This window comes from Mustelus asterias, chromosome 10, assembly GCF_964213995.1.
Source record: "Mustelus asterias chromosome 10, sMusAst1.hap1.1, whole genome shotgun sequence".
NCBI lineage: Eukaryota > Metazoa > Chordata > Chondrichthyes > Carcharhiniformes > Triakidae > Mustelus > Mustelus asterias.
Genome location: NC_135810.1, coordinates 124,872,880 through 124,899,181, shown reverse-complemented (window position 1 = coordinate 124,899,181; position 26,302 = coordinate 124,872,880). Strand labels below are relative to the sequence as shown.

Below are 26,302 nucleotides of genomic sequence, written 5' to 3'. Positions count from 1 at the left end.
TGTGAAAACTGACATTACACACAGTGTGAACCCCGACATTACTCACAGTGTGAACCCCGACATTACTCAGTGTGAACCCCGACATTACTCACAGTGTGAACCCCGACATTACTCACAGTGTGAACCCCGACATTACTCAGTGTGAACCCCGACATTACTCACAGTGTGAACCCCGACATTACACACAGTGTGAACCCCAACATTACACAGTGTGAACCCCGACATTACACAGTGTGAACCCCGACATTACTCACAGTGTGAACCCCAACATTACACACAGTGTGAACCCCGACATTACACATAGTGTGAACCCCGACATTACACAGTGTGAACCCCGACATTACTCACAGTGTGAACCCCGACATTACACAGTGTGAACCCCGACATTACTCAGTGTGAACCCCGACATTACACACAGTGTGAACCCCGACATTACACACAGTGTGAACCCCGACATTACACAGTGTGAACCCCGACATTACACAGTGTGAACCCCGACATTACACACAGTGTGAACCCCGACATTACACAGTGTGAACCCCGACATTACACAGTGTGAACCCCGACATTACTCACAGTGTGAACCCCGACATTACTCACAGTGTGAACCCCGACATTACACACAGTGTGAACCCCGTCGTTACTCACAGTGTGAACCCCGACATTACTCACAGTGCGAACCCCGACATTACACACAGTGTGAACCCCGACATTACACAGTGTGAACCCCGACATTACACAGTGTGAAAACCGACATTACTCACAGTGTGAACCCCGACATTACTCACAGTGTGAACCCCGACATTACTCACAGTGTGAACCCCGACATTACTCACAGTGTGAACCCCGACATTACTCACAGTGCGAACCCCGACATTACTCAGTGTGAATCCCGACATTACTCACAGTGTGAACCCCGACATTACTCACAGAGTGAACCCCGACATTACTCACAGTGTGAACCCCGACATTACACACAGTGTGAACCCCGACATTACACAGTGTGAACCCCGACATTACTCAGTGTGAATCCCGACATTACTCACAGTGTGAACCCCGACATTACTCACAGAGTGAACCCCGACATTACACAGTGTGAACCCCGACATTACACAGTGTGAATCCCGACATTACTCACAGTGTGCACCCCGACATTACACAGTGTGAACCCCGAAATTACTCACGGTGTGAACCCCGACATTACTCACAGTGTGAACCCCGACATTACTCACAGTGTGAACCCCGACATTACTCACAGTGTGAACCCCGACATTACTCACAGTGTGAACCCGGACATTACACAGTGTGAACCCCGACATTACTCACAGTGTGAACCCCGACATTACTCACAGTGTGAACCCCGACATTACACAGTGTGTGAACCCGGACATTACACACAGTGTGAACCCCGACATTACACACAGTGTGAACCCCAACATTACACACAGTGTGAACCCCGACATTACACACAGTGTGAACCCCGACATTACTCACGGTGTGAACCCCGACATTACTCACAGTGTGAACCCCGACATTACTCACAGTGTGAACCCCGACATTACACACAGTGTGAACCCCAACATTACTCACAGTGTGAACCCCAACATTACTCACAGTGTGAACCCCGACATTACTCACGGTGTGAACGCCGACATTACTCACAGTGTGTACCCCGACATTACTCACAGTGTGAACCCCGACATTACACACAGTGTGAACCCCGACATTACACACAGTGTGAACCCCGACAGTACTCACAGTGTGAACCCGGACATTACACAGTGTGAACCCCGACATTACTCACAGTGTGAACCCCGACATTACACACAGTGTGAACCCCGACATTACTCACAGTGTGAACCCCGACATTACTCACAGTGTGAACCCCGACATTACTCACAGTGTGAACCCCGACATTACTCACAGTGTGAACACGGACATTACACACAGTGTGAACCCCGACATTACACACAGTGTGAACCCCAACATTACACACAGTGTGAACCCCGACATTACACACAGTGTGAACCCCGACATTACACTCAGTGTGAACCCCGACATTACACACAGTGTGAACCCTGACATTACACGCAGTGAGAACCCCGACATTACACACAGTGAGAACCCCGACATTACACTCAGTGTGAACCCCGACATTACTCACAGTGTGAACCCCGACATTACTCACAGTGAGAACCCCGACATTACACTCAGTGTGAACCCCGACATTACTCACAGTGTGAACCCCGACATTACTCACAGTGTGAACCCCGACATTACTCACAGTGTGAACCCCGACATTACTCAGTGTGAACCCCAACGTTACACACAGTGTGAACCCCGACATTACTCACAGTGTGAACCCCGACATTACACAGTGTGAACCCCGCCATTACTCACAGTGTGAACCCCGACATTACTCACAGTGTGAACCCCGACATTACTCACAGTGTGAACCCCGACATTACACAGTGTGAACCCCGACATTACACATAGTGTGAACCCCGACATTACTCAGTGTGAACCCCGACATTACTCAGTGTGAACCCCGACATTACTCACAGTGTGAACCCCGATATTACTCAGTGTGAACCCCGACATTACTCACAGTGTGAACCCCGACATTACTCAGTGTGAACCCCGACATTACTCAGTGTGAACCCCGACATTACTCACAGTGTGAACCCCGATATTACTCAGTGTGAACCCCGACATTACTCACAGTGTGAACCCCAACATTACACAGTGTGAACCCCGACATTACTCACAGTGTGAACCCCGACATTACTCAGTGTGAACCCCAACATTACTCACAGTGTGAACCCCGACATTACACACAGTGTGAACCCCGACATTACTCACAGTGTGAACCCCGTCGTTACTCACAGTGTGAACCCCGACATTACACAGTGTGAACCCCAACATTACTCACAGTGTGAATCCCGACATTACTCACAGTGTGAACCCCGACATTACACGCAGTGTGAACCCCGACATTACTCACAGTGTGAACCCCGACATTACACACAGTGTGAACCCCGACATTACTCACAGTGTGAACCCCGACATTACACACAGTGTGAAAACTGACATTACTCACAGTGTGAACCCCGACATTACTCACAGTGTGAACCCCGACATTACTCAGTGTGAACCCCGACATTACTCACAGTGTGAACCCCGACATTACTCACAGTGTGAACCCCGACATTAATCAGTGTGAACCCCGACATTACTCACAGTGTGAACCCCGACATTACACACAGTGTGAACCCCAACATTACACAGTGTGAACCCCGACGTTACAGTGTGAACCCCGACATTACTCACAGTGTGAACCCCAACATTACACACAGTGTGAACCCCGACATTACACACAGTGTGAACCCCGACATTACACAGTGTGAACCCCGACATTACTCACAGTGTGAACCCCGACATTACTCAGTGTGAACCCCGACATTACACACAGTGTGAACCCCGACATTACACACAGTGTGAACCCCGACATTACTCACAGTGTGAACCCCGACATTACTCACAGTGTGAACCCCGACATTACACACAGTGTGAACCCCGACATTACACAGTGTGAACCCCGACATTACACAGTGTGAACCCCGACATTACTCACAGTGTGAACCCCGACATTACTCACAGTGTGAACCCCGACATTACACACAGTGTGAACCCCGTCGTTACTCACAGTGTGAACCCCGACATTACTCACAGTGCGAACCCCGACATTACACACAGTGTGAACCCCGACATTACACAGTGTGAACCCCGACATTACACAGTGTGAAAACCGACATTACTCACAGTGTGAACCCCGACATTACTCACAGTGTGAACCCCGACATTACACACAGTGTGAACCCCGACATTACTCACAGTGTGAACCCCGACATTACTCACAGTGTGAACCCCGACATTACTCACAGTGTGAACCCCGACATTACTCACAGTGCGAACCCCGACATTACTCAGTGTGAATCCCGACATTACTCACAGTGTGAACCCCGACATTACTCACAGAGTGAACCCCGACATTACACAGTGTGAACCCCGACATTACACACAGTGTGAACCCCAACATTACACAGTGTGAACCCCGACATTACTCACAGTGTGAACCCCGACATTACTCACAGTGTGAACCCCGACATTACTCACAGTGTGAACCCCGACATTACTCACAGTGCGAACCCCGACATTACTCAGTGTGAATCCCGACATTACTCACAGTGTGAACCCCGACATTACTCACAGAGTGAACCCCGACATTACACAGTGTGAACCCGGACATTACACAGTGTGAACCCCGACATTACACACAGTGTGAACCCCAACATTACACAGTGTGAACCCCGACATTACTCACAGTGTGAACCCCGACATTACACAGTGTGAACCCCGACATTACTCAGTGTGAATCCCGACATTACTCACAGTGTGAACCCCGACATTACTCACAGAGTGAACCCCGACATTACACAGTGTGAACCCCGACATTACACAGTGTGAATCCCGACATTACTCACAGTGTGAACCCCGACATTACACAGTGTGAACCCCGAAATTACTCACAGAGTGAACCCCGACATTACACAGTGTGAACCCCGACATTACACAGTGTGAATCCCGACATTACTCACAGTGTGAACCCCGACATTACACAGTGTGAATCCCGACATTACTCACAGTGTGAACCCCGACATTACACAGTGTGAACCCCGACATTACACACAGTGTGAACCCCCACATTACTCACAGTGTGAACCCCGACATTACTCACAGTGTGAACCCCGACATTACACACAGTGTGAACCCCGACATTACTCACAGTGTGAACCCCGACATTACTCACAGTGTGAACCCCGACATTACTCACAGTGTGAACCCCGACATTACTCACAGTGTGAACCCCGACATTACACACAGTGTGAACCCGGACATTACACACAGTGTGAACCCCGACATTACACACAGTGTGAACCCCAACATTACACACAGTGTGAACCCCGACATTACACACAGTGTGAACCCCGACATTACTCACGGTGTGAACCCCGACATTACTCACAGTGTGAACCCCGACATTACTCACAGTGTGAACCCCGACATTACACACAGTGTGAACCCCAACATTACTCACAGTGTGAACCCCAACATTACTCACAGTGTGAACCCCGACATTACTCACGGTGTGAACCCCGACATTACTCACAGTGTGTACCCCGACATTACTCACAGTGTGAACCCCGACATTACACACAGTGTGAACCCCGACATTACACACAGTGTGAACCCCGACATTACTCACAGTGTGAACCCGGACATTACACAGTGTGAACCCCGACATTACTCACAGTGTGAACCCCGACATTACACACAGTGTGAACCCCGACATTACTCACAGTGTGAACCCCGACATTACTCACAGTGTGAACCCCGACATTACTCACAGTGTGAACCCCAACATTACTCACAGTGTGAACCCCGACATTACACACAGTGTGAACCCCAACATTACACACAGTGTGAACCCCGACATTACACACAGTGTGAACCCCGACATTACACTCAGTGTGAACCCCGACATTACACACAGTGTGAACCCTGACATTACACGCAGTGAGAACCCCGACATTACACACAGTGAGAACCCCGACATTACACTCAGTGTGAACCCCGACATTACTCACAGTGTGAACCCCGACATTACTCACAGTGAGAACCCCGACATTACACTCAGTGTGAACCCCGACATTACTCACAGTGTGAACCCCGACATTACTCACAGTGTGAACCCCGACATTACTCACAGTGTGAACCCCGACATTACTCAGTGTGAACCCCAACGTTACACACAGTGTGAACCCCGACATTACTCACAGTGTGAACCCCGACATTACACAGTGTGAACCCCGCCATTACTCACAGTGTGAACCCCGACATTACTCACAGTGTGAACCCCGACATTACTCACAGTGTGAACCCCGACATTACTCACGGTGCGAACCCCGACATTACTCAGTGTGAATCCCGACATTACTCACAGTGTGAACCCCGACATTACTCACAGAGTGAACCCTGACATTACACAGTGTGAACCCCGACATTACACACAGTGTGAACCCCGACATTACACAGTGTGAACCCCGACATTACTCACAGTGTGAACCCCGACATTACACAGTGTGAACCCCGACATTACTCACAGTGCGAACCCCGACATTACACACAGTGTGAACCCCGACATTACACACAGTGTGAACCCCGACATTACTCACAGTGTGAACCCCGACATTACTCACAGAGTGAACCCCGACATTACACAGTGTGAATCCCGACATTACTCACAGTGTGAACCCCGACATTACTCACAGAGTGAACCCCGACATTACACAGTGTGAACCCCGACATTACACAGTGTGAACCCCGACATTACACAGTGTGAATCCCGACATTACTCACAGTGTGAACCCCGACATTACACAGTGTGAACCCCGACATTACTCACGGTGTGAACCCCGACATTACTCACAGTGTGAACCCCGACATTACACACAGTGTGTACCCCGACATTACTCACAGTGTGAACCCCGACATTACTCACAGTGTGAACCCCGACATTACACAGTGTGAACCCCGACATTACTCACAGTGTGAACCCCGACATTACTCACAGTGTGAACCGCGACATTACTCACAGTGTGAACCCGGACATTACACAGTGTGAACCCCGACATTACTCACAGTGTGAACCCCGACATTACTCACAGTGTGAACCCCGACATTACTCACAGTGTGAACCCCGACATTACACACAGTGTGAACCCGGACATTACACACAGTGTGAACCCCGACATTACACACAGTGTGAACCCCGACATTACACACGGTGTGAACCCCGACATTACTCACGGTGTGAACCCCGACATTACTCACAGTGTGAACCCCGACATTACTCACAGTGTGAACCCCGACATTACACACAGTGTGAACCCCAACATTACTCACAGTGTGAACCCCGACATTACTCACGGTGTGAACCCCGACATTACTCACAGTGTGAACCCCGACATTACTCACAGTGTGAACCCCGACATTACACACAGTGTGAACCCCGACATTACACACAGTGTGAACCCCGACATTACTCACAGTGTGAACCCGGACATTACACAGTGTGAACCCCGACATTACTCACAGTGTGAACCCCGACATTACTCACAGTGTGAACCCCGACATTACTCACAGTGTGAACCCCGACATTACTCACAGTGTGAACCCGGACATTACACACAGTGTGAACCCCAACATTACACACAGTGTGAACCCCGACATTACACACAGTGTGAACCCCGACATTACACTCAGTGTGAACCCCGACATTACACACAGTGTGAACCCTGACATTACACGCAGTGAGAACCCCGACATTACACACAGTGAGAACCCCGACATTACACTCAGTGTGAACCCCGACATTACTCACAGTGTGAACCCCGATATTACTCACAGTGAGAACCCCGACATTACACTCAGTGTGAACCCCGACATTACTCACAGTGTGAACCCCGACATTACTCACAGTGTGAACCCCGACATTACTCACAGTGTGAACCCCGACATTACTCACAGTGTGAACCCCGACATTACACAGTGTGAACCCCGCCATTACTCACAGTGTGAACCCCGACATTACTCACAGTGTGAACCCCGACATTACTCACAGTGTAAACCCCGACATTACACAGTGTGAACCCCGACATTACTCACAGTGTGAACCCCGACATTACACAGTGTGAACCCCGACATTACACACAGTGTGAACCCCGACATTACTCACAGTGTGAACCCCGACATTACACACAGTGTGAAAACTGACATTACACACAGTGTGAACCCCGACATTACTCACAGTGTGAACCCCGACATTCCACGCAGTGTGAACCCCGACACTACTCACAGTGTGAACCCCGACATTACACACAGTGTGAACCCCTACATTACACACAGTGTGAACCCCGACATTACACACAGTGTGAACCCCGACATTACACACAGTGTGAACCCCGACATTACACAGTGTGAACCCCGACATTACACACAGTGTGAACCCCGACATTACACACAGTGTGAACCCCTACATTACACACAGTGTGAACCCCGACATTACACACAGTGTGAACCCCAACATTACACAGTGTGAACCCCGACATTACACACAGTGTGAACCCCAACATTACACAGTGTGAACCCCGACATTACTCACAGTGTGAACCCCGACATTACACACAGTGTGAACCCCGACATTACACAGTGTGAACCCCGACATTACACACAGTGTGAACCCGGACATTACACACAGTGTGAACCCCGACATTACACAGTGTGAACCCCGACATTACACAGTGTGAACCCCGACATTACACAATGTGAACCCGGACATTACACACAGTGTGAACCCCGACATTACTCACAGTGTGAACCCCGACATTACACAGTGTGAACCCCGACATTAGACACAGTGTGAACCCCGACATTACTCACAGTGTGAACCCCAACATTAAACAGTCTGAACCCCGACATTACACACAGTGTGAACCCCGACATTACACAGTGTGAACCCCGACATTACACACAGTGTGAACCCCGACATTACACACAGTGTGAACCCCGACATTACTCACAGTGTGAACCCCGACATTACACACAGTGTGAACCCCGACATTACACAGTGTGAACCCCGACATTACACACAGTGTGAACCCCGACATTACTCACAGTGTGAACCCGGACATTACACAGTGTGAACCCCGACATTACTCACAGTGTGAACCCCGACATTACTCACAGTGTGAACCCCGACATTACTCACAGTGTGAACCCCGACATTACTCACAGTGTGAACCCGGACATTACACACAGTGTGAACCCCAACATTACACACAGTGTGAACCCCGACATTACACACAGTGTGAACCCCGACATTACACTCAGTGTGAACCCCGACATTACACACAGTGTGAACCCTGACATTACACGCAGTGAGAACCCCGACATTACACACAGTGAGAACCCCGACATTACACTCAGTGTGAACCCCGACATTACTCACAGTGTGAACCCCGATATTACTCACAGTGAGAACCCCGACATTACACTCAGTGTGAACCCCGACATTACTCACAGTGTGAACCCCGACATTACTCACAGTGTGAACCCCGACATTACTCACAGTGTGAACCCCGACATTACTCACAGTGTGAACCCCGACATTACACAGTGTGAACCCCGCCATTACTCACAGTGTGAACCCCGACATTACTCACAGTGTGAACCCCGACATTACTCACAGTGTAAACCCCGACATTACACAGTGTGAACCCCGACATTACTCACAGTGTGAACCCCGACATTACACACAGTGTGAACCCCGACATTACTCACAGTGTGAACCCCGACATTACTCACAGTGTGAACCCCGACATTACACACAGTGTGAAAACTGACATTACACACAGTGTGAACCCCGACATTACTCACAGTGTGAACCCCGACATTCCACGCAGTGTGAACCCCGACACTACTCACAGTGTGAACCCCGACATTACACACAGTGTGAACCCCTACATTACACACAGTGTGAACCCCGACATTACACACAGTGTGAACCCCGACATTACACACAGTGTGAACCCCGACATTACACAGTGTGAACCCCGACATTACACACAGTGTGAACCCCGACATTACACACAGTGTGAACCCCTACATTACACACAGTGTGAACCCCGACATTACACACAGTGTGAACCCCAACATTACACAGTGTGAACCCCGACATTACACACAGTGTGAACCCCAACATTACACAGTGTGAACCCCGACATTACTCACAGTGTGAACCCCGACATTACACACAGTGTGAACCCCGACATTACACAGTGTGAACCCCGACATTACACACAGTGTGAACCCGGACATTACACACAGTGTGAACCCCGACATTACACAGTGTGAACCCCGACATTACACAGTGTGAACCCCGACATTACACAATGTGAACCCGGACATTACACACAGTGTGAACCCCGACATTACTCACAGTGTGAACCCCGACATTACACAGTGTGAACCCCGACATTAGACACAGTGTGAACCCCGACATTACTCACAGTGTGAACCCCAACATTAAACAGTCTGAACCCCGACATTACACACAGTGTGAACCCCGACATTACACAGTGTGAACCCCGACATTACACACAGTGTGAACCCCGACATTACACACAGTGTGAACCCCGACATTACTCACAGTGTGAACCCCGACATTACACACAGTGTGAACCCCGACATTACACAGTGTGAACCCCGACATTACACACAGTGTGAACCCCGACATTACACACAGTGTGAACCCCGACATTACACAGTGTGAACCCCGACATTACACACAGTGTGAACCCCGACATTACTCACAGTGTGAACCCCGACATTACTCACAGTGTGAACCCCGACATTACACAGTGTGAACCCCGACATTACTCACAGTGTGAACCCCGACATTACTCACAGTGTGAACCCCGACATTACTCACAGTGTGAACCCCAACATTACACAGTGTGAACCCGACATTACACACAGTGTGAACCCCGACATTACTCACAGTGTGAACCCCGACATTACTCACAGTGTGAACCCCAACATTACTCACAGTGTGAACCCCAACATTACTCACAGTGTGAACCCCGACATTACACAGTGTGAACCCCGACATTACTCACAGTGTGAACCCCGACATTACTCACAGTGTGAACCCCGACATTACACACAGTGTGAACCCCGACATTACACACAGTGTGAACCCTGACATTACTCACAGTGTGAACCCCGACATTACTCACAGTGTGAACCCCGACATTACACACAGTGTGAACCCCGACATTACTCACAGTGTGAACCCCGACATTACACAGTGTGAACCCCGACATTACACAGTGTGAACCCCGACATTACACAGTGTGAACCCCGACATTACACACAGTGTGAACCCCGACATTACTCACAGTGTGAACCCCGACATTACTCGCAGTGTGAACCCCGACATTACACACAGTGTGAACCCCGACATTACACAGTGTGAACCCCGACATTACTCACAGTGTGAACCCCGACATTACTCACAGTGTGAACCCCGACATTACTCACAGTGTGAACCCCGACATTACACACAGTGTGAACCCCGACATTACACAGTGTGAACCCCGACATTACACAGTGTGAACCCCGCCATTACTCACAGTGTGAACCCCGACATAACTCACAGTGTGAACCCCGACATTACTCACAGTGTGAACCCCGACATTACACAGTGTGAACCCCAACATTACTCACAGTGTGAACCCCGACATTACACACAGTGTGAACCCCGACATTACACAGTGTGAACCCCAACATTACTCACAGTGTGAACCCCGACATTACTCACAGTGTGAACCCCGACATTACTCACAGTGTGAACCCCAACATTACTCACATTGTGAACCCCGACATTACACAGTGTGAACCCCGACATTACTCACAGTGTGAACCCCGACATTACTCAGTGTGAACCCCAACATTACACACAGTGTGAACCCCGACATTACTCACAGTGTGAACCCCGACATTACACAGTGTGAACCCCGACATTACTCACAGTGTGAACCCCGACATTACACACAGTGTGAACCCCGACATTACACACAGTGTGAACCCCGACATTACTCACAGTGTGAACCCCGACATTACTCACAGTGTGAACCCCAACATTACTCACAGTGTGAACCCCGACATTACTCACAGTGTGAACCCCAACATTACACACAGTGTGAACCCCGACATTACACACAGTGTGAACCCCGACATTACACTCAGTGTGAACCCCGACATTACTCACAGTGTGAACCCCGACATTACTCACAGTGTGAACCCCAACATTACTCACAGTGTGAACCCCGACATTACTCACAGTGTGAACCCCGACATTACTCACAGTGTGAACCCCAACATTACAGACAGTGTGAACCCGGACATTACTCACAGTGTGAACCCTGACATTACTCACAGTGTGAACCCCAACATTACACAGTGTGAACCCCGACATTACTCACAGTGTGAACCCCGACATTACACACAGTGTGAACCCCGACATTACTCACAGTGTGAACCCCGACATTACTCACAGTGTGAACCCCGACATTACACACAGTGTGAACCCCGACATTACTCACAGTGTGAACCCCGACATTACTCACAGTGTGAACCCCGACATTACACACAGTGTGAACCCCGACATTACACACAGTGTGAACCCCGACATTACTCACAGTGTGAACCCCGACATTACTCACAGTGTGAACCCCGACATTACACTCAGTGTGAACCCCGACATTACACACAGTGTGAACCCCGACATTACACACAGTGTGAACCCCGACATTACACACAGTGTGAACCCCGACATTACTCACAGTGTGAACCCCGACATTACACACAGTGTGAACCCCGACATTACACACAGTGTGAACCCCGACATTACACACAGTGTGAACCCCGACATTACACAGTGTGAACCCCGACATTACACACAGTGTGAACCCCGACATTACACACAGTGTAATGTGGGACCCGGTGTTGTGAACAGGGACATTAGAAGGCCATTCAGCCTATGATTCTGTCCCATTGTTCAGTCCGATCATGGCTGCCCTGTGATTGAACTCCACATTAACACAAATCCCTCCATAGCGATTACTGTCCAATCAGAATGAATCATTGTTCCAGCATCAATCCCCACCTGTGGAAGAGAATTCCAATCTCCGGGGGGGGGGAGGGGGGGGGGGAGTGGGGAGGGGGGGCAGGGGGGGGTAGCGGGGGTGGGTGGCTTTCTCAGGACGTTAGGTTCAGACCCCCAAACCAAGACACTGCGCCCAATAGGAACACTTTCTCTCTCTCTGCACCTCTGTTCCTCTTCCTATCCACGTTTTTTACACAGAGGGTGGTGGGTGCCTGGAACTCGTTGCCGGGGGAGGTAGTGGAAGCGGATACGGTCGTGACTTTTTAACGGGTGTCAGGACAAATACATGAATAGGATGGGAATAGAGGGATATGGTCCCCGGAAGGGTAGGGGGTTTTAGTTCAGTCGGGCAGCATGGTCGGTGCAGGCTTGGAGGGTCGAAGGGCCTGCTCCTGTGCTGTAATTTTCTTTGTTCTTTATCCTGAAAACATTGTTATTGGATGCTGGAATACAAGGTGGTTTTGGGTCATCGCTGCTAATAATTTACCCCTTCGGAGTCCAGGGTATCATTCTGGTAAATTTACACCACACCTGCCCAGTGCACCCTTCATACGATGTGGTGTCCAGAGCTGTTCACAGTGACTGCAGGTGTATCTAACCAGGGTGCCGTGTAGCTGGAACAGGATTCACACCCACCCACCCCGCACCCCCCACCCCCAACCCCCCACACACCCCGCGCCCCCACCCCCCTGCACCCCCGCCCCTGCCCCCCCACCCCACCCCCCACCCCCGCCCCCCCACCACCCCCGCCCCCTCCACCCCCCCGCCCCCCCTGCCCCCCCAGCCCCCCCACCCCCCCCCGCACCCCCACCCCCTCGCACCCCCACCCCCAGCCTCCCCACCCATCCCGCACCCCCACCACCCCCCCCGCACCCCCACCCCCCCCCACCCTCCCACCCCACCCACCCCGCACCCCCACCCCACCCACCCCGCACCCCTACCACCCCCCCCGCACCCCCACCCCCCCGCACCCCCACCCCCCCCGCACCTCCACCCCCCCACCCCACCCACCCCGCACCCCCACCACCCCCCCACCCCGCACCCCCACCACCCCCCCACCCCACCCACCCCGCACCCCCACCACCCCCCACCCCGCAGCCCCACCACCCCCCACCCCCGCCACCCCCCCGCACCCCCGCCACCCCCCCACCCACCCCCCCCCACCCCCCCCACCACCCACCCCGTGCTGTACCTGTCCTGGGAGTGTTTGATGGGGACAGTGTAGAGGGAGCTTTACTCTGTATCTAACCCCGTGCCTGTACCTGTCCTGGGAGTGTTTGATGGGGACAGTGTAGAGGGAGCTTTACACTGTATCTAAACCCATGCTGTACCTGTCCTGGGAGTGTTTGATGGGGGACAGTGTAGAGGGAGCTTTACTCTGTATCTAACCCCGTGCTGTACCTGTCCTGGGAGTGTTTGATGGGGACAGTGTAGAGGGAGCTTCACTCTGTATCTAACCCCATGCTGTACCTTTTTTTTTCAACTCTCTGTGACTTTACTGAACGGGAATCTGTTCTGGTTCCTGGTTTTCTCTGTTCCGTTCACTCCAGACCTCTTGGAAACTTACAAAGAACAAAGAAAAGTACAGCACAGGAACAGGCCTTTCGGCCCTTCAAGCCTGTGCCAATCATGATCCCCTAACTAAACTTAAAATCAAACCTCCCAGTACCTGTCCTGGGATGTTTGATGGGGACAGTGTAGAGGGAGCTTTACTCTGTATCTAACCCCGTGCTGTTCCTGTCCTGGGAGTGTTTGATGGGGGACAGTGTAGAGGGAGCTTTACTCGGTATCTAACCCCGTGCTGTACCTGTCCTGGGAGTGTTTGATGGGGACAGTGTAGAGGGAGCTTTACTCTGTATCTAACCCCGTGCTGTTCCTGTCCTGGGAGTGTTTGATGGGGGACAGTGTAGAGGGAGCTTTACTCGGTATCTAACCCCGTGCTGTACCTGTCCTGGGAGTGTTTGATGGGGACAGTGTAGAGGGATCTTTACTCGGTATCTAACCCCGTGCTGTACCTGTCCTGGGAGTGTTTGATGGGGACAGGGTAGAGGGATCTTTACTCTGTATCTAACCCCATGCTGTACCTGTCCTGGGAGTGTTTGATGGGGAGAGTGTAGAGGGAGCTTTACTCTGTATCTAACCCCGTGCTATACCTGTCCTGGGAGTGTTTGATGGGGAGAGTGTAGAGGGAGCTTTACTCTGTATCTAACCCCATGCTGTACCTGTCCTGGGAGTGTTTGATGGGGAGAGTGTAGAGGGAACTTTACTCTGTATCTAACCCCATGCTGTACCTGTCCTGGGAGTGTTTGATGGGGACAGTGTCGAGGGAGCTTTCATGTAACTAACACTATCCACATTTATTGATATATTCAGGGGATTTTGATTCAGTTATGCAAGGGCACATTGCGAAATCCAAACCAATCATATTATGAATATATTGATTGTCACAGGGAATATCCAATCAAGCATTATCAATACCCCGGCTGGTTATTGGATCAGAAAACGAGCTGTTTCACGCAGTGTGGCTACGGGTCACTCCAGGGCCCTCACTCGCTGGTTGATTCTATGTTGAGTCGCCGCTGCTCTGACCTTCAACACTTCCCAAGAACAAATTACTGATCGGAAATTTAAATGCCAATAAATCACCAACTGTCAGCCTGCAAATCAGAGAAGGAGAAACGTGCAGAACACGCTACATATGGTCATAACCACACAGAGCCACACACGCTGACACACACTGACATACAGAGACCAGCACAGACATGTACGCTGACAGGACACACACAGACACGCACTGACACACTCAGACACATATAGACACGCACAGACACACAGAAACCAACGCTAACATGCACTGACAGGACACACACACTGACACAAAATGACATGCACTGACACGCACAGGCACGCACAGTCACACAGAGACTAACACAGACATGCAGACACACTCCCGTACACAGCTGCATGCACAGGTTCACACACACGGCTCTGGTTTACGAGCAGGGAGGGTTGTTGCTCCAGCCACACGCTCATTCAGACAGACAGACAGACAGACCGACAGACAGACAGACCGACAGACAGACAGACAGACAGACAGAGCCGCCTGCATTTTCTTACCCATGAAGTAGGCGGTGATTTTACACATTGCCTGCCCAAAGATGAAATCTCCCAGCAGGTTGGGGATGAGGGTAAAAGGCATACAGAAAATCGCCACCATCAAATCACTGAGAGCCAGCGAGAGGAGGAAGGAGTTTGTCACAGTCCGTAGCCTCTTGTTCACAATCAGCACCAAAATAATCATTGTGTTTCCAAAAACACTGAGCAGGAAGATGATGGAATAGAGCAGGATTCTCACCGTGTAATCCAGGTCTGTGAAGAGAAGCGAGTCGGTGATCAAACCCCACTCCATCAAAGATCATTTTCACAACCTGTCCTTGAGCAGCGGCACAGAGAAGCTGCCCCTCCAACAGGACAAACTCAGCAAAACCCCCACACTGTAACCCCCACATCCCCCCCACCCCCCTCCGACAGGACATACTCAGCAAAACCCCCACACTGTAACCCCCACATCCCCCCCACCCCCCTCCAACAGGACATACTCAGCAAAACCCCCACACTGTAACCCCCACATCCCCCCCACCCCCCTCCAACAGGACATACTCAGCAAAACCCCCACACTGTAACCCCCACATCCCCCCCACCCCCCTCCAACAGGACAAACTCAGCAAAACCCCCACACTGTAACCCCCACATCCCCCCCACCCCCCTCCGACAGGACAAACTCAGCAAAACCCCCACACTGTAACCCCCACATCCCCCCCACACCCCTCCAACAGGACAAACTCAGCAAAACCCCCACACTGTAACCCCCACATCCCCCCCACCCCCCTCCAACAGGACATACTCAGCAAAACCCCCACACTGTAACCCCCACATCCCCCCCACCCCCCTCCAACAGGACATACTCAGCAAAACCCCCACACTGTAACCCCCACATCCCCCCCACCCCCCTCCAACAGGACATACTCAGCAAAACCCCCACACTGTAACCCCCACATCCCCCCCACCCCCCTCCAACAGGACATACTCAGCAAAACCCCCACACTGTAACCCCCACATCCCCCCCACCCCCCTCCAACAGGACATACTCAGCAAAACCCCCACACTGTAACCCCCACATCCCCCCCACACCCCTCCAACAGGACAAACTCAGCAAAACCCCCACACTGTAACCCCCACATCCCCCCCACCCCCCTCCAACAGGACATACTCAGCAAAACCCCCACACTGTAACCCCCACATCCCCCCCACCCCCCTCCAACAGGACATACTCAGCAAAACCCCCACACTGTAACCCCCACATCCCCCCACACCCCCCTCCAACAGGACAAACTCGGCAACACCCCCACACTGTAACCCCCACATCCCCCCCACACCCCACACCACTCCGATAGGATAAACTCAGCAAAACCCCCACACTAACCCCTACAACCCCCACACCCCTCTGACAGGACAAACTCGGCAACACCCCCACGGTCACTGTCCCCCCCCCCCCCCCCCGTCCCCCCCCCCGCATTGTCCAAACCCCCCCCCCCTCCCCCCACATCCCCCCCAGCAGGGCAAACTCAGCAACGTCCCCATGGTCACTGTCCCCACCCCACCCCACCCCCGCACCCCCACCCCAACCTCCCACATTGCCTAAACGGCCCCCCCACCAACCCCCCACACCGCCCCCCCCCCCGCCCCCCCCCCCCCGGCAGTACAAACTCAGCAACATCCTCACGGTCACTATCCCCCCCACAACCCCCCGCTCTGACCCTGTGACCCTGTCCCGCTCTGACCCTGTGACCCTGTCCCGCTCTGATCCTGTGACCCTGTCCCGCTCTGACCCTGTGACCCTGTCCCGCTCTGACCCTGTGACCCTGTCCCGCTCTGACCCTGTGACCCTGTCCCGCTCTGACCCTGTGACCCTGCCCCCTCTGACCCTGTGGCACTGTCCCGCTCTGACCCTGTGACCCTGTCCCGCTCTGACCCTGTGACCCTGCCCCACTCTGACCCTGTGACCCTGCCCCGCTCTGACCCTGTGACCCTGTCCCGCTCTGACCCTGTGACCCTGTCCCTCTCTGACCCTGTGACCCTGTCCCGCTCTGACCCTGTGACCCTGTCCCGCTCTGACCCTGTGGCACTGTCCCGCTCTGACCCTGTGACCCTGTCCCGCTCTGACCCAGTGACCCTGTCCCGCTCTGACCCTGTCCCGCTCTGACCCTGTGACCCTGTCCCGCTCTGACCCTGTGACCCTGTCCCGCTCTGACCCTGTGACCCTGCCCCCTCTGACCCTGTGGCACTGTCCCGCTCTGACCCTGTGACCCTGTCCCGCTCTGACCCTGTGACCCTGTCCCGCTCTGACCCTGTGACCCTGTCCCGCTCTGACCCTGTGACCCTGCCCCCTCTGACCCTGTGGCACTGTCCCGCTCTGACCCTGTGACCCTGCCCCGCTCTGACCCTGTGGCACTGTCCCGCTCTGACCCTGTGACCCTGCCCCACTCTGACCCTGTGACCCTGTCCCGCTCTGACCCTGTGACCCTGTCCCACTCTGACCCTGTGACCCTGTCCCGCTCTGACCCTGTGACCCTGCCCCACTCTGACCCTGTGACCCTGTCCCGCTCTGACCCTGTGACCCTGTCCCACTCTGACCCTGTGACCCTGTCCCGCTCTGACTCTGTGACCCTGTCCCGCTCTGACCCTGTGACCCTGTCCCGCTCTGACACTTACTCTGTGTTACAAACCGTCAGATAAACGGAAAAGAATTTGTGAACCTTTATCTGCTTCACAGAATAGGATAAGCGGTGATGACACCATTGATTGCTGTGTGAATTATCTGTGAATATTTGCTGGGTTTTATCCATCCCCCTGTGGACAGTTTAATTACACAGAGTACTCACCTTAACTGGATGTATCATCACTAAAAGCAGCTCCACAGAGAGCTCCGGGGTGGCGGGGGGGGGGGGGGGGGGTGGGGGGCGGTGGGGGGTGGAGGCACAGCGAGAGCGATGGTGTTTTTCAATTCTTTCTGGGGATCTGACCACCACTGGCCACAGAAAGTGCAGGAAATACTCAGCGGATTTGGCAGCCTCTGCACAGCGAGAGACAGAGTTCCTGTTTCGGCCTAACTTGCTGACCAACGCTCACTGTCCTCAAACACTGGACAGAAACTTCCCACCTTGCCCGGGGCTGGGAATCACCGACCTCCCCCGTGGCTGGGTGTGGTGAACCATCGTTGGTTACCACTGTGGGGTTATTCCAATGTTGCTGTTGGGTTAGGGTGTTGACACTGTGGGGTTGTTATAATGTTGTTGTTGGGTTAGGGTGTTTACACTGTGGGATTAATATACCTGATGCTGTTGTGGCACATCCCGGTCGGGCCCCGCCTCCTGGGAGAGGTATAAGACCCTCTGCTCAGGCGGGACCCCTCCAGTCTGGAATGGTGTACTCGTGTTAGATAGTTCCATTGTTAGACAATAAAAGCCTTCAATCGCTGAAGCCTTGTGTCTCGTGCTTGATTGTCGCGCATCAATTTTATTGACAAACACGAAACTCTCGACAGTAAAGAGAGTATGGAGCAAATGCTGAAACCAGAGCGTCTGACGCTGGACCCACGTGCGGTCGGCGCCTCTAACACCTTCGACCACTGGCTGAAGTGTTTCGAGGACTACCTGGCAGCCTCTGCAGCAGTTACTACGGATAACGACAGACTCCAGGTCCTCCACGCGAGGGTAAGCGACACGGTCTACCTCGCGATTCGTGCGGCCACCACTTACCCGAGGGCCCTCGAGCTCTTGAAAAAGCGATACACGAGACCACCCAACGAGATCCACGCTCGTTACCTCCTCGCTACACGACGTCGGCAGTCGGGCGAAACCATGGAGGACTACGCCAATGAGCTCTTGCAGCTTGCCAGGGGCTGCGACTGCAAAGCTGTGTCGGCTGAGCAGTACATGTACGACCTCGCCCGAGATGCGTTTGTGGCAGGGGTAGGGTCCTCGTACATCCGGCTCAAGCTGCTGGAAAAGGGGAATCTCAACCTGACCCAAGCGATGGAGATGGCTGAGATGCTGGAGGCGGCGTCGAAAAGCTTGGCTCTGTACCCCGAAGACCACGTGGAGACAACGTGGCAGGAGCAAGCACAAATCCCTCCTCGCCCCACGGGCTCGCGCTCCCATATCGACCCGACGACGGCGGCAGCCCCAGGCGGCCCGCGGTGCTATTTTTGCGGAGGAGCCAAGCATCCACGGCAACAGTGTCCAGCTAAAACGGTGATCTGCAGTCAGTGCGGTAAAAAGGGGCACTACGCGAAAGTCTGCAGATCGAAGCCCAAGAACGGCAGTGCAGCCTGTGACCCTCCAGAACGGAGACAAGCTCCATCGGCGTCGCAGTACCCACGAGGTCCGACCACGTGCGAACCCAGGACGACGCCATTGTGGCTGGCGGAGGAGGAGGATGACCACCAGGAGTCGCTACGCTTGGCGCCCTCACCCATGTGCGATTCATGGGGGCGGCCATCTTGGTCGACGACGACCAGGAGCGACCAGCAGGGGTCCTCAGCATCAACCTCGGCTGCCTGCAGTGACGTCCAAGGGCCAACGGTGGCGTCGATCACCCTGGACCAGGCAAAGCATCACAGGCTTGACTGTTCAATGATGAACATCAAGGTAAATGGTCGTACTGTGTATTGTCTGTTTGACAGTGGGAGCACCGAGAGTTTTATTCACCCTGACACTGCAAAGAGGTGTGGACTCCGGGTTCTACCTGCCAAACAGACAATTTCTATGGCATCACGGTCCCAGTCTGTACCGATCCAAGGACGTTGTGTGGTAACTCTGGAGGTGCAGGGCACAATTTACAAGCGATACAGGCTCCTTGTGTTGCCGCATCTTTGCGCGCCAATTCTCCTCGGACTAAACTTTATGGTCCACATGAAGAGTGTGATCCTACAGTACGGTGGGCCACTCCCTTCGCTGGCAGTAGGGAATCAGCCGCAGCCTCCAAATCGTCCAAAGCGCCCCGCATGCAATCTTTCCACACTAAAGATCACCACACCCTCTTTATTTAAGAATCTGGTACCAGGCTGCAAGACCATCGCTACTAAAAGTAGGCGTTACAGTGCTGAAGACCGGATCTTCACCAGATCTGAGATTCAGCGGCTCCTCAAAGAAGGGATCATACAGTCCAGCGTTAGTCCGTGGAGAGCGCAGGTCGTGGTGGTTAAAAGCGGGAACAAACCCCGGATGGTCATCGACTACAGTCAGACCATTAATCGTTATACGCAGCTGGATGCGTATCCTCTCCCGCGCATATCTGATATGGTCAATCAGATTGCGCAGTACCGGGTGTTCTCCACCATAGACCTTAAGTCCGCCTACCACCAACTCCCCATTCGCCCAGAGGACCGACAATACACGGCTTTTGAGGCGGATGGTCGTCTGTATCAGTTTCTTAGGGTTCCATTTGGTGTCACCAATGGGGTCTCGGTCTTCCAGCGTGCTATGGACCGAATGGTGGACCAGAACGGGTTGCGGGCTACCTTCCCGTACCTGGATAATGTCACCATCTGCGGCCATGACCAGCAGGACCATGACACAAACCTCCAGAACTTTTTGCGCACTGCGTCTCGCCTGAATCTGACCTATAACAGGGAGAAGTGTGTATTCCGTACGCGCAGGTTAGCTATCCTGGGATACGTGGTGGAAAACGGGGTCATTGGCCCTGATCCAGACCGTATGCGCCCCCTTGCTGAACTTCCCTTGCCCGCTAGCGCAAAAGCACTGAGGAGATGCCTCGGCTTCTTCTCTTATTATGCGCAGTGGGTCCCCAACTACGCGGACAAAGCCCGTCCGCTCATCAAGTCCACGACTTTCCCACTCACGCCGGAGGCCCAATTGGCCTTCAAGGCTTTGAAAAGCGACATTGCGAAAGCCACGATGCACGCGGTGGATGAATCCATCCCTTTTCAGGTGGAAAGTGATGCATCGGATTTCGCCCTGGCCGCCACACTAAACCAGGCAGGCAGGCCCGTCGCGTTTTTTTCCCGCACCCTTCAAGGTCCCGAAATTCGGCATTCAGCGGTGGAGAAGGAGGCCCAGGCTATTGTGGAGGCCATCAGACACTGGCGCCATTACCTGGCGGGTAAGCGGTTCACCCTGATCACGGATCAGCGATCCGTGGCGTTTATGTTCAGTAATACGCAGAGGGGCAAGATCAAGAATGACAAGATCTTGCGGTGGAGAATTGAGCTCTCCACCTATAATTACGATATTATGTATCGTCCAGGGAAACTCAATGAGCCCTCGGATGCCCTCTCGCGCGGAACATGCGCTACCATGCAGGAGGACCGCTTGAACGCCCTCCATAATGACCTGTGCCATCCTGGGGTCACTCGGCTCTACCACTTCATAAAAGCCCGCAACCTACCCTACTCGGTGGAGGATGTCAGGTCAGTAACGAGAAGCTGTCGGATTTGCGCGGAATGCAAACCGCACTTTTACCGACCTGACCGGGCACAATTGGTCAAGGCCACTCGCCCCTTCGAGAGGCTGAGTGTGGATTTTAAGGGCCCCCTTCCCTCAACGGACCGGAACGTGTACTTTCTCAATGTCATAGATGAATACTCCCGGTTCCCGTTTGTTGTCCCCTGTGCGGACACGTCGACTGCCACGGTGATCAAGGCATTCCGTGATCTTTTTACCCTGTTCGGGTACCCCTGCTACATACATAGCGACAGGGGCTCGTCGTTCATGAGTAAGGACTTGAGGCAATTCCTGCTCTTATACGGGATTGCCTCTAGTAGAACCATGAGTTACAACCCTAGGGGCAACGGACAGGTGGAGAGAGAGAATGCTACAGTCTGGAAGGCTGTCCTATTGGCGCTGAAGTCCAGCGACCCCTTGGTCGAACCGGTCCAACACCTTCACGCCAACCCTCAGTATGCCTATGTGGCATATCCTGACGGGCGAGAGGACACAGTCTCGATTCGAGACCTGGCGCCCGCAGGGGACGTAGCAACTCCTGTCGCTCCCATACCCCCTGTCACGAATCCCCTATCACTTATTTCTTCCCCGGACGTGGCGCGGTCAGCACCGGGACCAGTGCATAACAGTTATACTCCCATGTACAGCTTGCCTGAGACTCGGAGATCGGCGCCACCACAGAAGGTACCGGGATCCCCTGCACCACCGCTTCACCAGGGTCAACCGGCCCGTGAGTCCTCGAGGGGACAGCCGGACGCTGTTTTGGAGAGAACGCCACCGCAAGCACCTGCTCCGGTGTCACAGCCGGTATTGAGGAGGTCACAACGACGGTGCGGTCCTCCAGACCGTCTGGACTTGTAGATTTTTTTGTATATATGTAGTCTGTTTTCGCACCCCGCCGGCCTTTGTTTTCAAAGGAGGGGTGAATGTGGTGAACCATCGTTGGTTACCACTGTGGGGTTATTCCAATGTTGCTGTTGGGTTAGGGTGTTGACACTGTGGGATTAATATACCTGTGGTGGATGCTGTTATGGCACATCCCGGTCGGGCCCCGCCTCCTGGGAGAGGTATAAGACCCTCTGCTCAGGCGGGACCCCTCCAGTCTGGAATGGTGTACTCGTGTTTAAATAGTTCCATTGTTAGACAATAAAAGCCTTCAATCGCTGAAGCCTTGTGTCTCGTGCTTGTTTGTCGCGCATCACTGGGATTCTCCGACCTCGCCCGTGGCTGGGAATCTCCGACCTCGCCCACGGCTGGGATTCTCCGACCTCGCCCACGGCTGGAATTCTCCGACCTCGCCCGGGGCTGGGATTCTCCGACCTCCCCCGTGGCTGGGAATCTCCGACCTCGCCCACGGCTGGGATTCTCCGACCTCCCCCGGGGCTGGGATTCTCCGACCTCGCCCGTGGCTGGGAATCTCCGACCTCGCCCACGGCTGGGATTCTCCGACCTCGCCCGGGGCTGGGATTCTCCGACCTCCCCCGTGGCTGGGAATCTCTGACCTCCCCCGTGGCTGGGAATCTCCGACCTCGCCCGGGGCTGGGATTCTCTGACCTCCCCCGGGGCTGGGATTCTCCGACATCGCCCGGGGCTGGGAATCACCGACCTCGCCCGGGGCTGGGATTCTCCGATCTCGCTCGTAGCTGGAGTTCTCCAGTCCCATGGCTGGGGTTCTCCAGTCCCGCGGCTGGGGTTCTCCAGTCCTGCGGCTGGGGTTCTCCAGTCCTGCGGCTGGGGTTCTCCAGACCCGTGGCTGGGGTTCTGCAGTCTCGCGGCAGGGGTTCTCCAGTCCCGTGGCTGGGATTCTCCAGTCCTGCGGCTGGGGTTCTCCAGTCCTGCGGCTGGGGTTCTCCAGTCCTCTGGCTGGGGTTCTCCAGACCTGCGGCTGGGGTTCTGCAGTCTCGCGGCTGGGGTTCTGCAGTCCCGCGGCTGGGGTTCTCCAGTCCCGCGGCTGGGGTTCTCCAGTCCCGCGGCTGGTGTTCTCCAGTCCCGTGGCTATGGTTCTCCAGTCCCGTGGCTGGGGTTGTCCAGTCCCGCTGCAGTGAATGGAGTTCTGGCTGGGTGCTAAATTCTCTGTTCTCGCTGGCAGTGGGGATGACACTTACAGGATCAGAGAATCCCACCCATTAACTCTGTAATGAGGTCAGGAGCTGAGTGACCCTGGCGATACCCAAACTGGGCATCACTGAGCAGGTTATTGCTGAGCAGGTGCTGCTTGATAGCGTTGTCGATGACCCCTTCCATCACTTTACTGATGATCGAGAGTAGACTGATTGGGCGGTAATTGGCCAGGTTGGATTTGTCCTGTTTCTTGTGTACAGGACATTCCTGGGCAATTTTCCACATTGTTGGGTAGATGCCAGTGTTGTAACTGTACTGGAAGAGCTTGGCTAGGGGAGCGGCAAGTTCTGGAGCACAAGTCTTCAGTACTATTGCTGGAATGTTATCAGGGCCCATTGCCTTTGCAGTATCCAGAGCCTCCAACCATTTCTTGATATCACGTGGAGTGAATCGAATTGGCTGGAGACTGGAGTCTGAAATGCTGGGGCCACTGGAGGAGGCCGAGATGGATCATCCACTCGGCACATCTGGCTGAAGATTGCTGCGAATGCTTCAGCCTTATCTTTTGCACTGATGCGCTGGGTTCCTCCAGCATATTTAAAAAGGTAGTCAAACGGATGTGATTATACACATTGGTGAAAATGATGTAGGTAGGAAGAGCAGGAGGGTCATACGAGAGAAATTCAGGGAGTTGGGTGCGAGGCTAAAAAGTAAGACCTCCAGGGTAGCAATCTCTGGACTGCTCCCGGTGCCTAGTGCAAGTGAGGCTCGGAACAGGGAGATTCTACAGTTGAACGCGTGGCTAAAGGAGGTGCAAGAGGGAGGGTTTTAAATTCATAGATAACTGGGAAATCTTCAAGTCAGGATGGCAACTGTACAGAAAGGATGGGTTACACCTTAACTGGAAGGGAGCAAATATCCTGGCTGGGAGTTTTGCTAGTGTTTCGGCAGGATTTAAACTAGTGTGGCAGGGGGGTGGGGAACAAAACAGTAGGTCAGTAAATACTGAGGCTGGGGTTGAGCTGGGGGCCAGGGCAAGGCTAGCTAAGAAGAGGAGCACTCTGGAGGAGGAGGACCTGACAGGGCCTGGAGGTCTGGAGTGCATCTGCTTCAATGCGAGGAGCGTAACGGGTAAAACATACGAACTTAGGGCCTTAATGCTTGTGCGGAATTTGGATGTGGTTGCGATGACGGAAACTTGGTTAAAAGGACAGGACTGGCAGCTGAATATTCCGGGGTATAAGTGTTTTAGGCGAGACAGAGGAGGGGCTAAAAAAGGTGGGGGAGTAGCGATATTAGTTAAGGAGCATATTACCGCGGTGCAGAGGGTAGACAACTTAGAGGGGTCATGTACTGAGTCGCTGTGGGTGGAACTCAGAAACAGGAAGGGTGCAGTCACTATGCTGGGGGTGTACTACAGACCACCCAACAGCCCACGGGAAATGGAGGAAAGGATATGTCAGGAGATTCTGGATAGGTGCAGAAAAAATAGGGTTGTTGTAGTGGGGGACTTGAATTTCCCTGGCACAGACTGGAAAGTGCTTAGAGCTGGGGGTCCGGACGGGGAGGAATTTGTAAAATGCGTACTGGAAGGTTCTTTGGAACAGTATGTAGATAGCCCAACTAGAGAGGGGGCTATACTGGATCTAGTTCTGGGAAATGAGCCCGGTCAGGTCGTCAAAGTTTCGGTAGGGGAACATGTGGCAAATAGTGACCACAACTCTGTTAACTTTAGGATAGTAATGGACAAGGATGAGTGCTGTCCTACGGGCAGGGTGCTAAATTGGGGGAAGGCTAACTATAGCCGGATTAGGCAGAAATTGGTGGATGTTGATTGGGAGAGGATGTTCGAGGGTAAGTCCGCGTC

At 53.3% G+C, this 26,302-nt stretch overlaps 2 protein-coding genes across 2 annotated transcripts in view; one reads left to right on the top strand and one right to left on the bottom strand.

Annotated features, from left to right (window-relative positions):
• The window catches only part of LOC144499965 (interleukin-1 receptor type 2-like), a 1,647,203-nt gene that overhangs the window by 826,930 nt on the left and 793,971 nt on the right, over positions 1-26,302 (top strand). The gene's annotated exons all lie outside the window — the stretch shown is intronic.
• The window catches only part of LOC144499979 (cholecystokinin receptor-like), an 87,353-nt gene that overhangs the window by 39,012 nt on the left and 22,039 nt on the right, over positions 1-26,302 (bottom strand). The window contains exon 2 of the mRNA XM_078222716.1: positions 15,968-16,219. Within this exon, the coding sequence (XP_078078842.1) occupies positions 15,968-16,219 (252 nt within the window). The remainder of the gene's footprint in view (positions 1-15,967; positions 16,220-26,302) is intronic.